General features: G+C 40.2%; 1 protein-coding gene across 5 annotated transcripts in view; it reads left to right on the top strand.

The window, feature by feature from the left end:
- Window positions 1-16,346, top strand: part of DOCK9 (dedicator of cytokinesis 9) — a 236,034-nt gene that overhangs the window by 162,973 nt on the left and 56,715 nt on the right. For all 5 annotated transcript variants that reach the window (XM_044284631.1, XM_044284628.1, XM_044284630.1 and 2 more), the window contains exons 18-30: window positions 1,058-1,123; window positions 1,288-1,380; window positions 1,804-1,927; window positions 5,639-5,760; window positions 5,881-5,967; window positions 7,377-7,466; window positions 8,110-8,225; window positions 8,870-8,939; window positions 9,538-9,663; window positions 9,849-9,920; window positions 14,160-14,306; window positions 14,492-14,575; window positions 14,789-14,900. In XM_044284631.1, the coding sequence (XP_044140566.1) occupies window positions 1,058-1,123; window positions 1,288-1,380; window positions 1,804-1,927; window positions 5,639-5,760; window positions 5,881-5,967; window positions 7,377-7,466; window positions 8,110-8,225; window positions 8,870-8,939; window positions 9,538-9,663; window positions 9,849-9,920; window positions 14,160-14,306; window positions 14,492-14,575; window positions 14,789-14,900 (1,309 nt within the window). The remainder of the gene's footprint in view (window positions 1-1,057; window positions 1,124-1,287; window positions 1,381-1,803; window positions 1,928-5,638; window positions 5,761-5,880; window positions 5,968-7,376; window positions 7,467-8,109; window positions 8,226-8,869; window positions 8,940-9,537; window positions 9,664-9,848; window positions 9,921-14,159; window positions 14,307-14,491; window positions 14,576-14,788; window positions 14,901-16,346) is intronic.

Raw genomic sequence — 16,346 nt, forward strand, 5'->3', positions numbered from 1 at the left:
ATACTAGTGTCCATTCATAGTGTGAACCGTTTGCTAGCAAGTCAGGTCTCTAGTCCAGAACTATAATTGTACAGAGGATTTATTTATACTCCTTCTCTGCACAATTTTTGGGTCTGGTTGCCTGATGGTCACAGACTGTGACATATAGGCTTTTTGCCCTCCTTTTAAACGGACATTAATAAAAAAAATTGTTTTTTTCTTTTAAACGTTCATCAGGCTGTGAATCTATGAGCTGGGAAATACTGATATTCCTAATCACTTTTTTTTATTGTATTTTATCTTGGTTCTTTGTGCATTTTTTTCTTCTACCAAACTTTTCATTACTTAACTTAAAGTATTATTGTCAATTAATAACTCGCAATATACTGTGTAAGGGAACTTTCATTTAACAAAAACTTGGCTTCTAAAGGGTCCCTTTTGCAACACTGAGAATAGCTAAGGAGAATCAGTCATCAGCATGTAGAAGGCTAACTGTAAGATACAGAGAGGAAAGGGATGCAAATGAGCTCTTAACAAGCTCTGCCTCTAATGCCACCAGATGTAAGGCAGCTATCCTATAAGTCAGGCATCCTCAAACATGCGGCCCTCCAGCTGTTGTAAAACTACAACTCCCAGCATGCCCGAACATCCTACAGGTATCAGCCTACAACAGGGCATTGTGGGAGTTGGAGGGCCGCAGTTTGAGGATGCCTGCTATAAGTCAATGTTCAGCTCTTTAGCTAAGCCTTGAGACATGACTTGGATATTAAATAAGCCAGCACCTCATCTGCAGACAGCTGTTTCGGGGTGATTGTCCCTCGTCAGTGCAGAGCAGAGTGTCCTGACTTGACTGGGTGAGTGTAAGATACAGAGGCATGCTTCTAAGCCTGCCTCTGCATCTTACAGTTAACCATTCTCCGCCTTCAGTAGATGACGGAAAGTGATTCTCCTTGGCAACACTCAGACGGGGACCCTTTAGATGCTCCTTTTTAATAAAAGTACATAAAGTATATTGTAAAAGTTTATAAAAAAATAATAATTCAACTTTAATTTTGAGACAGACCCTTTTTTCTTTTAGGCAAGGAATATAGCTGTATCAATTGAATTCAGAGAGTCTGATGACGAAGAGGCACAGCCATTACGGGTTTGTTATTTTACAACTTTTTGTTTGACTCAAAGCTAATAATTTTTACTTTATACGTGTACATAAAAAGCTGAGTAGCTTTTTAAATGCATTATTCTTCCTATACTAATCAGCATTTACTGTGTGTAGTAAAGCCGTGTTTCTTATCATTGTGCTTGTTTCAGTGCATATATGGGAGACCAGGTGGTCCTGTGTTTGTGAAAAATGCACTTGCTGCTGTTTTGCACCATCAGCAAAATCCAGAGTTCTATGATGAGGTAAGGTTTGTTAATGATGACATTTACTAGATATTGGCAAACAGATTTTTAGATGGTGTTTACCTCATTTCTGCTATCATTCTCTGTAACCTAAGATGCGATTATGTTTAAAAAAAATAATGGGGCAAACTGAAATCTAATCTAAACACCTAGCGTTCCTCAACTTTGTGTGCCTGAAGACGTGTCAGGGGTGCACATTTAAGATGTTGATGATATACTTTAGAAAAATTCCAGAAAACTTTCTCTGATGCATGATGGTGCTGCTTCTGTACTTAAGTCACTAAGAATAGCAAGAGACAAGTGCTTATTCCGGCGTCTTGTTTATTCAGGTTATAAAAGGTTCCCTTTGTTAAACCTGGCTGAATGTGAGGAGGAACTAATGTGATAAGTGTCACTTAAGGCTTGTTTTTTCCATTCTTGCAGATTAAAATAGAGCTGCCCACACAGCTTCATGAGAAACACCATTTGTTGTTCACTTTCTTCCATGTCAGCTGCGATACATCAAGCAAAGGAGGCACCAAGAAGAAAGATGTCATAGAAAGCCAAGGTTTGTACAAATAAGAGATAAAAATATGGGCCAGATTTATTGACGACATTTTACTGATATGGAAGGGGCAGGCTGAGGAACTGGTGCATTTTGTAAATACCCTAAATATCAATAATATTGGTCAGAGCTCCTTCACCCCCAAAAAAGAACAAAATGCAACCAATCCCATACAGCTGATAACTACATTTAATGGTGCCACAAAGGAGGTGAGGAAGGTGATATCTAAATTTTGGGGGACCCTACAACTTGATCCCGACATTAAACAAGCTATTGCAGAAACACCACAGATCACCTACCGGAGAGGCCGTAGCTTGAAAGATCGCCTGTCCACAGTCATTTTTGTGAAACCAATGATAGAATAGGAACGTGGCTTCAATCCGTGGTGGGATGTTATAATTGTAGTGGTTGTATTGCATGTGCCTTTGTCACCAAGGACCATGAATTTGTGAGTAATGTCACTGGCAAGATGTATACCATTAGGTGCTTCCTTAACTGCCGATCAAAAGGAGTTATTTATAAGGCAACTTGTCAATGTGGCCTTGAATACGTGGGTAAAAGAACTCGTGAATTCCAGAGACGGATTGGGGAACACCTTGGTGACATGAGACATGGCAGGGATACTCCCTTAGCCAAACACCTTGAACTGAGCCACAATGGTGACTATTCAGGAATGACATTCATGGCCATCGAACAGGTCTCCCCTCTTAAGAGAGGAGGGGACCGGGACAGAAATATATTGCAGAGACATGGTGGATATTTGAATTAAAAACTGTCCAACCTAAGGGCCTTAATGAGCAGTTATTATTTGGCTGCTATATTTAAGAAACAACGTCATTTCGGCTTAAGTTGAAACGCCCTTTGTAAAAGTTGTTAGTTGTAATGACATATTAAGGGTCAAATTTAAACCCTTCCATCAAAGATGCAATATATGTATGTTTACTTTGGGCTTACATTTGCCTGTGACGGGGCATTGGTAATTATGACATTCGGACCCTCAGGTCTTGGGGAGTTTTACTACACCTCTCCCAGCAGTTTACTGTTTGTTAATCTGCTGCTTAAAGAGGACCTTTCACTGATCCTGACACTGTGAACTAAGTATACAGACATGTAGAGCGGCGCCCGGGGATCTCACTGCACTTACTATTATCCCCGGGTGCTGCTCCGTTCTCCTGCTATGGCCTCCGGTATCTCCGCTCACTAAGTTATGGTAGGCGGAGTCTTCCCTTGTTCTTCTGTAGCGCTGGCCAATCGCATGGCAGAGCTCACAGCCTGGGAGAAAATAACCTCCCAGGCTGTGAGCTCTGCGCTGCGATGCAGGCATGCCTCCCTTGTTGGCTGCTGCCGATCATGTGGATATTCTGATACGTGGTGTATCATGTGACTAATTACGTCACTACCCACGTGACTGATCACATGGCTATTGAGGGCGGACTAATAATTAACCAGCGCTGGCTTAAATAACTCCAGTACGGGCATCTACCTTGTCACCTTGTAGCTGGGCCATGGACATCAGCACATGGAGACCTAAGTATTTTGATGGAAGCGATTGATTACCGCTATTTTGTGTGTTTGGTTGTCTTATTAAGCTTTTAAGCGACCTAAACTCTTGATTACTTGGCTACTATGGTTGTTTGTGCATTTATCTGTCCCCTGATGATTTGACTGAGTGCCATTGTAACGCGTCGGGACGAGCCTTTGGAATCATATGTATGTACCCTTGCTGTGTGTTTTACCTGACGAAGCTGGGCAGTCATCGCTGCAGTAAAAAGGGACACCCAGGGACATGCAGAGAGGGTTGAAATGAGTTGGATACAGGGAATTATAGGGGAAGAGACCCAGTATCTGTCTCCCTCTTAATTTATATTCCTGTTTTTCTAACTCTCCCTCGGAGCATTATTGTATAACTGCACACTCGCTTATACTTTCACCATTCGGTTTATGCGTGTTCATTGATGCATGCATGTTTTAACTTGTTTATATGCTATGGGCCTACTAAATTAGGATTGACTATTAAAATTAAAGTTTTAAGGTTACCCCTTTATTTCAAGTTATGTTTCACAAATAAGAGATAGCACAGCTTTGGCATATTTTTTATTTAGTTTTTAACTCCCTCTCCCTGCCTTCCAGGAGCCATAACTGTTTGTTTTTTTATGTTCACATAGCCTTATGTGGACTTATTTTTTTTGCAGAACATGTATATTTGCATACGATGTGGTGGGAAGCTGCAAAAAAAAAAAAAAATTGTCAAAATGGGGTGGGAGTTGGAAAAATTGTTTTAGTTTTTACAGCATTCTCTGTGCTGTAAAACTGACCTCTTTCTCCGGGACTGTAGTTTTTCTTGTGTTTTTAAAACTTTTTTCTTTTCATCACTATATTCTGACCCCCATAACATTTTTACATTTATATCTATGGAGCTGTTTGAGGGCTTATTTTTTGCGGGGTGGTTCTTAGTTTTTATTGATACCATTTGGAGTATGTATGACTTTTTGATCTCTTTTCATTGAATGTTTTTTTGGAGGTGAAGTGACAAAAAAATGGTAAATCTCCCATTTTGATTGTTACACTGGATAAATCTGTTGTATTTAAATAGTGCAGGCGCTTTGGGATGTCGCTATGCCTATCATCTTTATTTATTTATTTTACTGTTTATTTTTAATATGAGGAAAGGGGAGTAATTTGAATTGTTCTATATAAATGTAATTTTTATTTTTAAACTTTTTTTCCCCTCCCACTTATTTTAAGTTCCCCTATCGCTTCTCCCATAAACTGCACTGATTTAACATTGTAGCCTATGGGAGATTCACTGTTCCTATTGAGCCCTGCCACAACCTACAGCAGGTCTGTCCGCTTTGACCATTCTCCCACATTCGCTTAATTTGCAGATCCAACTTGACAAAAGTCTATAAAAGCGAAACGTTATCATATGTATATCTGGATTTGCTGCACCCAATGGCTGGCTATAGTAGGAGAATCTACTTTGTTTTGCACACATTGAAATATATTCAAAAAAGCACAAGAGGATTGTGCCCTGGATTTCTACATATTGTAGACAGGGGATTGAAGAATCTTCCGGTAGCACCCTGTGTTCACGGTGATGGAGTGTAGTCTCTATGATGTTTTTTAATGTATATTTATTGCCTGTTTTTTTTTTTCAAATTGCACTCGTCTGACCCAGTCCAGAGCAAGCTTCTGAAGGACGCTTTTGCATGTGTATGCTACTTTTTGTGGCCCTAAAGTGGATGTAGATTAATGCCACTTTATTATTTGATATATTTATTAGTTAGGCTTTATGGTGTGTGCAGGGAGATGATCCATTTTTATTACAGTATGATGAGCCAGTAATCTATTGAAGAATATAGGTCATATCTCAGAGGACTAGTAAGAGAGAGAGGAACATATATCAATTCACTTGCAAATATAGGTCATTGCCTGAAATAACACTGTGCGATGGGGAATGTGATGTCTTTTTGCGGTTTGCAAAATGGAGCAGCTGAAAATACAGGCAGAGATTCCTAGAAATATATTTTTTTTTTACGATCAATTCAGATATATGCTTCTTAATGCATACTGTAAGCATATTGCTTTAGTTTTATGTTTTTGTTTATTGTGGCATTATGGCATAATTGTCTTTTCCTTAGACATATAGTGATTTGGGATGTGGGGAATGGTATTTGCATGCAAGGTATGTGACTTTGCTTGTTCTGCATACAGTTGGTTTTGCCTGGCTTCCCCTGCTGAAGGATGGTCGAGTGGTCACCAATGAGCAGAACATTCCAGTGTCTGCCAACCTACCTACAGGATACCTGTGCTATCAGGAACCCGGGATGGGCAAGGTATAAAATCTCTTCATTCCATACCATGCTGCTTACATGTACAGTGAAAAGTGTGGTGAAGTCTGTCATAAACATTTCAATATTAATAGATTTTATATATACTTTTTGTTTCCTATGCAGCATTTTGGCCCAGAAATTAAATGGGTGGATGGAGGCAAACCATTATTAAAGGTTGCTACTCATCTGGTATCCACGGTATATGCACAGGTAGTTATCGAAATGTTTTTGTGTGATTTTTAAGAAGCAAGCAGATTTCCGCAAGCAGTAATTATTGTCTAGATGTTGCACTTAGCATTTAGGTTGGTCCTTTCCAATAATAAAACATGTATTCCATATTATAGTAGATGCATCTCTCTGGAAAAGTTTAAGATATTGAGTACAAATCTTCAAACCAAAATAGATCAGCTCCTCAGGATGGGCAATCGATATCTGCTCAGCAATGTTCTGACACCACCGTCAATCAGCTTTTCTGTAGTAGCTCCAGCGGTAGAAGTTGGTATGAGATCTATACATCTCCATCCATTTTTGTAATGGACAGGAGTGGCTACTGCCATGATGCTACCATTCTGCTAATCAAATGCACAGACCTGTGTAGTTCAGACACCAACTGCTGGTGCTGAAGCTACTGCAGAACAGTGGATCACCAGGGGTGTCGGACCCACACCAATCAGAGACTGATGGCCTATCCTGAGGATATTATAGGCTATCAGTATTAAAGGCTATGGACACCTTTGGGGGCATTTTTTTAAATTATTGCATTGTACTAATTTTGAGCTAAAAATCATTTTTTCATTTGGTCTTTATTAAAAGTTTTGAGCCCCTTTCTCTGTACAACCTTGAGATTCTCTCGTAGCAGACTCAGTAATGTTACTTTTTTTAGTCAGGCAGCTCGACTAAGGGCTCCTTATCTCTGATCTCTGCCCTCCTAAACACTCATTATAGCTCAATTCTTATCTTAATAATAAGAATGTGACTTAAGTAAGTGTTTATGACCTTTTAGTAATTTAGAGATGGGGTTATTAGATGTCTGGCACGATTTACACAGCTAGACAATTATCCCTTTGTGACAGAACAGCTTAAGGGAATAGTAGTTTTCCAAAGTGCTTGTTCTGGACCAAGAAAGACTACTTGTTCTTTATTATCGGCTGTAAAGCTGTCTTTTTATTTCAAATAAGATACATTCACTTCTTTGGGGCGGCTCCATCTGTTCAAGCGAACACTACAGAGCCGTCCCATAGAAGTGAATGGGGAGGCCATACTTGTCATTACACCTGCTCACCACTGAAATTGCTGTGATGAGCAGGGAAGACGGGGCTTGTACAAGAGCTGTGTTCTCCTCAAACAGCTGATCAGCGGGGGTGCCGGGTGTCAGCCCCCCACCGATCTGTTATCTATGACCTATCCTGAGGTCATCAATGGTAAAAAGCGGACAAACCTTTTAAACGTTCATTTTGTTCAGAGAAATTCAAGGTTTTTAGTACACAAGGCCGCTCCGCTCAGTGCAGCTGGCTTCACAAGGTATGGTTATGTTTTGGGGTGCCTAGCTTCCATGGCCATAAGCTTACTTTGAAGCAAATTTTGAGATTACGCCATTTGTTCTGTTTCTTTGCTTTTAGGACCAGCATTTGCACAACTTCTTTCAGTATTGCCAGAAAACAGACTCTGGAGCACAGGCATTAGGAAGTGAGCTTGTTAAATATTTAAAGGTAAATCTGGTGAATGACATAATACCAATGTTATTATATATCACTCTTACAATGTTCGTTATCCAGTAAGACAATGTTTGCACATACTTGATAAATTAGTAAAACAAGACAGAGCAAGAGAGAAAGTGGTAAAAAATCCTACTGCCTTGTAGGTTTACTTCAGTGAGTTCACTCAATAATGCAGCAGTACATCTTATCATATGTAGGGTGAACCTCCATAGGGGCCATATCAAGCTATATACAGATTGCACAGTTGTGCACTTCTTAGGATGGCCCTACCTATTAGGTCTAGGTCCGCTGAACTGGCAGCTGACAATGTATATTGGGAACCCTAGTTGTCTATCAGGGGAGACGTGAACAGCAACCTGTATTCTGCTAGCAAATTTGCTGGGCATTTCATTGCTGCTTTGTTTTATTGTATGGGGGCTGCTCCCTAGTGTGATTAGGTGACATTAGTGAGATGCTATACTGTGTATGCTCTATTCTTCAGTGTGGGCCACCTATGTATCATTAAACACAAGTATGATGTATGGGACTTTTGGCTCTACATTTGTCAGGTTTAGCTAACATTTACTAATAGTGTTACTGGAAGAGAAGTTCTGACTTCAGAAGTTTTGTTAATTACATGTTTCCCTCTCCTTAGAGTCTCCATGCAATGGAAGGACATGTCATGATCGCCTTCCTGCCCACTATACTCAACCAAATGTTCAGAGTCCTAACAAGGGCAACTCAGGAGGAGGTCGCCGTCAATGTGACAAGGTAAATTGCATGGAAATGTATAATGTATATAAAGCATCTGAGTTCTGGGTCACTTATATACCCTTGTGTGAATTGTCACATGAATCTGTCTGACTTGTGATATACAGATTCATAGGCCTTGATTCATCAACAGGGGACACATTGAAGTTTGTCTATTTGTGTAAATGTAATGGTCTGTTCACCAAATCTATGAAAGTGGCACACAGCACTTGATAAATTTAGGATAGGCAAACTAACACATTCCGACTTAATTTAAGCTGCCACTGCCAGGTCAGGAGTGGAGTGCAGTTCAGACAATTTTTAGGACTTTCCTAAAAAAAGGCCAAACACAAACCTACTCATAGGAGCTCTCACACCCCCAGCTAGTATGACTATTCGGTAGCTGGGAGAGCCCTGGTCTAAAGATGTAATCACTTTAGTAAAATTCACATTCTAATCCATGCTCTGATCCTGTAAACATCCGATGAGTCCTCCAAATGCTGTGTACAAGCTCAGCAGTCCTGTTGTGCAGATAGGTAGTACTGAGGTCTACACTATGCCAGCAGTATATATTTATTACTTCTAGAAGTTTGATGGGGTTACAGTTGGTGACAGATTCCCTTTAAGTTAGCCACTTCTAATTTTATATATTAACTATTTTATAGGGTTATCATCCATGTTGTCTCTCAGTGCCATGAAGAGGGGCTGGAGAGCTACTTGAGGTCATATGTTAAGGTAAGTCAAACTTTGGTGGTGCAGCAACGGGTTGTTCATTTGCTTTTACTGTAAATGTGAAAAAAACACATAAAACACAATAAAAATTCTAGTTAAATAAATTCTGTTGGTTATGCTTCTATACAAGTACATATATGTACTTTTATTACTGTTTCTCAGACAGTAGTGAACAGTTAGGGCTTTTTCTAAGGTCTTCTAGGCCACCACTTTGTATATCATTCCCCAATCTGTATACATAGTCCTATCATTGGAACATCCTTCGGACCAAATTACTTTTTTCATTGTGAAATGATAGTAGATGCACATATGGAGTCTTTATTTCTCATGTCTGAAAACTTGACTATGCGTAGTAAAGCATACGTACAGTTGTAGGTGGCAATATAATGCCTTCGATAGTTTTAGTGCACATAATGTAGATTTGTAGACTGGCGGCTGTCACTCAATAGTTGAAATCAGTCGTTTGCCCAGGACTTTGTCGATATCCAGAGACAAGTGACGGGTCACCATCTGCTTTTGCTAAAACATGACTTCTGCCTTACATTGAAAATGATAGCTTGATGTGTAAACAGTTTCTAATATGTCAATCTCTGTGTATCAGTATGTCTACAAGGCAGAACCATATGTCACCTCAGAATACAAGACTGTGCACGAAGAGCTGGCCAAATCCATGACCGCAATTCTCAAACCTTCTGCTGATTTTTTAACGTGTAACAAGCTTCTCAAGGTATGAACAGAGTTGGGTGTCATAAATATAATATTTTCCTGTAGGGGCGATGCATATTTTAAGCATTTTTATAACCTGAGAAACTTTTTTCAGAAAGTACATCTACCTTTTTTTTTGTATTTTTTTTTTCCCCACAGTTGTGTACTTTACTTTGTAACCCTTTTTTGTCTATTATTGATTTACAGTATTCTTGGTTTTTCTTTGAAGTCTTGATAAAGTCAATGGCCCAGCACCTAGTGGAGAATTCAAAAGTGAAAGTATGTATTTTTATTATATATTTATTATTGTTTTGACACAGTTTTAGTTCTTTTATGTGGTTTTCTATATCTGCATTATATGCAAAGCCCATAATCAACAATTATACTCAAAGGAGTTTACTCCAGTTTGCAGCTACTTTGCAGAACACGTTCAAACAACATTAATGCTAATTAAAAGCTCAAGAAGAACTTATACCCTTAACCCCTCCCCGAGCTGATGTACTATTATATCACAGAGCCTTGACAGTTAATGCTGTGTGCCATAACAGCGTGTCATGGTGATGGCACAGGCTCAAGAGCCAGGCCTGCGTCATTGCTTGCAGTGCCTGCTGTATTTTAAACCTAGCACCTGGCTCTCACTGCCGAGATAACTCAGATCCTGACAGTTTAACCCCTCAGATGCCGCTGTCAGTATCGAGCACAGCATCTGAGCAGTTAGTCAGCGAAAGGGAGCTCTCTGTGTCCGCCAGTCGGCACCATGCACCTTCCATGTCCCATCCACTATTACTCAAACAAATGTCCTAACAAGGTAACTCAGGAGGAGGTCGCCGTCAATGTGACAAGGTAAATCGCATGGCAATTTATAATATATATGAAGCATCTGAATTCTGGGTCACTGTAAAAACCTGATCTATTAAATGATGCCAGAATTGTCATGTTTATTTTGTTATCTACTCGTCTCCCAAAAAAGTGAATCAATTGATATCAATAAAAACAGATAGTCACACACAAAAAAACAAGCCCCCACACAGCTCTGTTGGGTAGAAAAATAAAAAAATATATATGGCCACACAAAGAAATATTATTTTCTAAAAAAAAAAAAAAAAGTTTATATTTATACAACTCAAACACATAGGACTGTTAAAAACCTCATATGGTTTTGTCAGCGCAAGAAGAAAAATAAATCTCTTCGATGGCATGCTGCACAATTCTCGTGCCCTGGCTTTGCTAACCCTTACTAGTATATAAGCCATACTTTATTTTTCGTTACATTTAAAGCTGAACTCTTTTCACCATACCACAAAATAATCCCTCTGGGCTCTGGGTGGCAAGTATCTATAAAAACCGAAGTTTCACATTTAAGGTGAAAATTAGATGGTTGGTGTTACCACTAAATACTGCCCTGGAAACAAACGTCCGTTTCCACGAGCATCTCCTGTTGTGGGTTTTTCTTCCTCTCCGAAAGCTTTTCTAGATGCAGTGAGACTGTCCCTAAATATGGAAGTGTAGCTGCTGTGTGCAAATGTGAACCTATTTGACTGTACACAGCAATTATCAATCTATCCTCATTGCAACAGGTGCTGTATTCCATAGACTGGCATAATAAGTATTCTTACCTACAGGTGAACTTTCCACCAAAGAACCTTTGACCTACAGAAGACTATGCTAATGCTCAGTGGTACCCACAGTATTGTGTACTTATGTGTTGTGTTTCTTCCCTTGAGTCGTTTGGATTCCATAGGTTGCTACAGCAATACATGATATACATCTTCAGAAGTGTCCTTTTTAACTCCTTAAGGGTGCTACTCTACCTTGGCCTTAAAGGGAACATGTTACCATGAAAATGCAGTAAAATCTACAGGCAGCATGTTAGAGCGGAAGAGGCTGAGCAGGCTGATCTATAGCAAAACTTGTCATTTATTCATTTCTATCCCTGCTCTTTCTATGCCTGGGAGTCCAGTGGGCAGACGTGATTGACTGTGCTTATAGAGTTAAACAGGACTGCCCTCTGGAGTCCTGAGTCCAGAATAAGCAGAGATTTAAATGAATAAATTACAAGTTTTCTGAATCTTTTCGGTCATATTAGTCTTATTCAAAAGGTTATTCGTGAGGTGTAAATAATACTTACTCTTTTGAAGCTTTGCTTGTATTTTTCAGTCCTTTCATTCATATAAATCGCTATAGTAACATAGTACATAAGGCCGAAAAAAGACATTTGTCCATCCAGTTCGGCCTGTTATCCTGCAAGTTGATCCAGAGGAAGGCAAAAAAAAAAAAAACCCTGTGAGGTAGAAGCCAATTTTTTATAATGCACAGTAATCCTGAGAGCGCTGAACTGATTGCTACCCCATGCTGCACGACGTTTCGGGGGTCACGTCCCCCTAATCATGCGTGCCTGTGGGTTGTAACCATGCACTTTACATACAATCTCTTTCCATCATCATCATGTCACATTTACATATATTCATTGATAACTTCAGTTTTCACAGATGTACATAAAATATTCATGTTGCATTTAAAACCAGTTACTGAGATACTGATCATCGAAATACCTTAAAATTGCAAATTTCATTTAACCCTTTAGGACATAGTGTCTCCATTTTAATTATCCATCTAGGCTCATATTGTAGCAATCAGTTTATTTTCTACCAGAGTAGTAGTAGCTTCATTAATGCACTCCAGCACTAGCCTTTTCATTTCATAACCGTGTTGTAACAATGTAGTTTCGCTATTCTTGTTTTCCTCTGTTTCACCTGCATTCACCTCCTGCATTTCCATATATCATATAATATGAATTTTCTGTCATTCATGTAGAAAAATTGCGCATTGGGATTTTATATCCCTGTCTTGGGTGATCTATCGAATCACTTCTGAAAAGTGTATTCCGTACAGTTCTACCTCTCCGATATGAAAAACTAGATTTTTATTTAGGCTACTTTCACATTTCAGTTTGGTGCGGATCCGTCATGGATCAGCACAAACTCTTCCGTTCAGCTGATACAACCGTCTGCATCCGTTCAGAACAGATCTGTTTGTATCATCTGTAACATAGCCAAGACGGATTCATCTTGAACACTGTTGAAAGTCAATGTGTCCCCATTGACTTACATTGTGTGTCAGGACGGATCCGTTTGCCTCCGCATCGTCATGCTTGCAGCGTTTTGGTGTCCGCCTCCAGAGCGGAATGGTGACTGAACAGAGGCAAACTGATGCATTCTGAGCGGATCCTTTTCCATTCAGAATGCATTAGGGCAAAACTGATCCATTTTGGACCGCTTGTGAGCGCCCTGAACGGATCTGACAAACAGAAAGCCAAAACGCGAGTGTGAAAGTAGTCTTAAATAAATTGCCATTTTTTTTATCGTGTTTTAATAATCCCCAATATTTATTTATAGCATTTTTTTTTATAAGAGTCGCAAGTCTATCATAGGTTCCTATATACATGCAGCGATTATCCTTCGCCCACAGGCACACATGATTAAGGGGGCGTGACCACCGATACGTCGCGCAGCATGGGGTAGCAATCAGTTCAGCGCTTTCAGGATTACTGTGCATTATAGCAATTTATTTATATGAATAAAAGGACTGAAAAATACTAGCAACGCTTCAAAAGAGTGAGTATTATTTACACCTCACGAATAACCTATTGAATAAGGCTACATGCACACGACCGTATGTTTTGCAGTCTGCAATTTGCGGATTTACAAAAAAAAAAACGGATGACATCTGTATGCCATCATTTATTTTTTTATTTTTTTGCGGATCCATTATAACAATGCCTAAAACTGACAAGAATAGGATATGTTGTATTTTTGTTGCGGGGCTACGGAACGGACATACTGATGCAGACAGCACACAATGTGCTGTCCGCATTTTTTGTGGACCCATTGAGATTAATGGGTCTGCATCCTATCCGACACGGAAACAAACAGCGTTCGTGTGCATGTAGCCTAAGACTAGTACGACTGAGTGGATTATGTGGATATAATTGTGGAGCCTGAGTGAGGTTCTGAATCAGGTCGTGGTGTACGACAGGTGGAGCAACAGTTGATGGTTGCTGAAGCTTTTCCCATGAAACGATATGTCAATCTTCTCAGCTCTTCCTGCTCCATAACATGTGTGTCAGCATGACTCCCAGTTGTCTATGTATTCATCCATTTCCAGTGTGCTGTCCGAATCTTTTGCAGCCCCATTGAACTGAATGGGTCTGCACCTGTTCCGCAAAATTGTCTGCCAAAAAATACTGAACAGACACGGAAACAACATACGTTTGTGTGCATGAGGCCTAATGCTGAGCTCTAAGAAAAGGTACACTAAAACGGATAAGTCGGGGGGAATTGACAGGCTATCCTAAAATGTGGCAAATCCTATGAAAAGGGAAAGGTTTCCTTTTAAGTTTAGATTTATGTGTTATTGTGCATGATGGAACAAAATGTATTTGAGATGATTCACCAGCAGACGTGGATCTGGTCTGGCTGATGTGCGTTACGTAATATACTTTATTTTTTGTCTTTCTAGTTGCTAAGGAACCAAAGATTTACTGCCTCTTTTCACCATGCGGTAGAAACCCTGGTTAACATGCTTATGCCACATATAACGCATAAATTCAAGGACAATCCCGAGGCTTCCAGGAATGCCAATCACAGCCTGGCGTTCTTCATAAAGGTAGCAAAGCTTTTTCATGTCGACTCCAATAACATCATCCACAATGTGCAACTATATAGTTGTCTAGTTTGGTAGAAACAATGGTCAATATTAATTCCTGAACACTTCAGACAGAATATGATGTGCAGCCCATATTGTCTCCCTGGCTTTCTTCTTAATCACTCTGTATTTTGAATGTTTTGCAGAGGTGCTTCACATTTATGGATCGGGGTTTTGTTTTTAAGCAAATTAACAACTACATGAGTTTCTTTACACCAGGAGATCCAAAGGTAAGAAGACTCTGTCTTGCCTTTTGAGCTTGGCCTACAGTGGAGGCTACCACCCAGAATAAAGGCCTTGAAGGTCTCAATTTCCACATTGTGCTTTTCAGGAAACTTTGGTATCAGCTTGATAAGAACGTTGAGCACCGCTATAGCAAAATTACATCATTAGGTTGATTTCCCACTGTCACTGTGGTTTCTCATTATTTTTATTTTTTCCAGACACTGTTTGAATTCAAGTTTGAGTTTCTGAGAGTTGTCTGCAATCATGAGCACTACATCCCTTTGAACTTGCCGATGCCTTTTGGAAAGGGTAGAATCCAAAGATATCAAGGTAATTAGAACACGTACAGCTATATTTCAGGTAATCTGCTGAACAGATATTACTAAAACCTTTTTGGCAGAAGCAACCTGAGTTTTCTTCCAGTGTGCGGACGCTGATGTATTGTGAGAGCTTAATGTGGCCCTTGACTCCTTCGAATGGTCACACAGTATAAATTCACCCAGGGCCAATAGCTATATAGACATATGCATTTTATTTTACTTAGCTGTGTTTCTGTGGTGAGCATTTTCTCCATCTATCTTATTTAGCTGAAAAGGGTTGTGCAGCACTACAATATGGATTACTTATCCTCTGGATAGGTCATCAGATTGACCTGGTCTGATTCCCCGCAGCACCGGCAATCGGTTGTCTGAAGCGGTAGCAGCGCGAGCACTGCCTCCCCTTCAGAATTACCTGCTCTTTGTCTCTTGTACAGGCGGCGCTGTGCAATTACAACTGCTTGTCCTATTCAAGTGAATGGGCCGCGCAGTTGTAATTGCACTGAGCCACCTATATAAGCCAGACAACACACAGGTAAATTTGAAGCGGAAGCAGTTCTTTCTCGAGAGCTGCTACCGCTGCAGACAGTTGATGGGTCATCAATATTGTAGGCCTGCACAACCCCTTTAAACAGGTTTTGTTCTTGCTTGTGCCAAAATACATATGGAGGGAGCACAGACCTATTTAAAAAGCCCATGCGTTGATACATAAACTTTTCAGTATTTGAAAGATAGCGCAGTGCCCCCCTTAACACAGGTGAACACAGAGTTGCTCTTCTGTAAATGAGCACCGCGACTACAGAAGCTTTCATACGAGACCATTTTATTGGGGATAACACCTGTACCTTATGGATTTTTATTCCTGCATACATATGTATGTTGATGAATTGAATCCTGAAGTAGACATGGTATTTCATGTGCTGTCTGTCCAGTACCTTACGTAACCATCAAAGTATATTTTCATCAGGTGTATCTATGATCGTTAATGTATTTCTTGGCAGCAGCTACCTGGCATTGGCTAATACCGTTCAATACCCAATTTTATCCCATTTCATATGTAATTGTGGCAACTGTTCTCTTAAAGGGGTTGTCCAACCCCTATTATGCCCCCAAAATGCCCGGGCCCCTCATACAGGTTATACTTATCCAGCTCCCGACACCTGCATTGCTACCTAGCATCGCGGGTGACGCTAGGGAGGCTCCTTCCCATCACGGCCTGCTATTGGCTGACACCCACCAAACCCCCACCCTTCGCCGGATGTTTTGATCCGTACAACGGGGAGATGCAACGGCGGCCATGCAGGCATCAGGAGTGACACAGGTGTCGGGGAGCGGGGTAAGTATAACCTGTATGAGGGGCCCGGGCATTATAGGGGTTGGATAACCCCTTTAAGTGTATAACTTTGTAATCCACATAAACGTCTGTGTGCCAACTTAAAGTACTAAGTGATATGTTGAG

This window comes from Bufo gargarizans, chromosome 3, assembly GCF_014858855.1.
Source record: "Bufo gargarizans isolate SCDJY-AF-19 chromosome 3, ASM1485885v1, whole genome shotgun sequence".
NCBI classification, from domain to species: domain Eukaryota; kingdom Metazoa; phylum Chordata; class Amphibia; order Anura; family Bufonidae; genus Bufo; species Bufo gargarizans.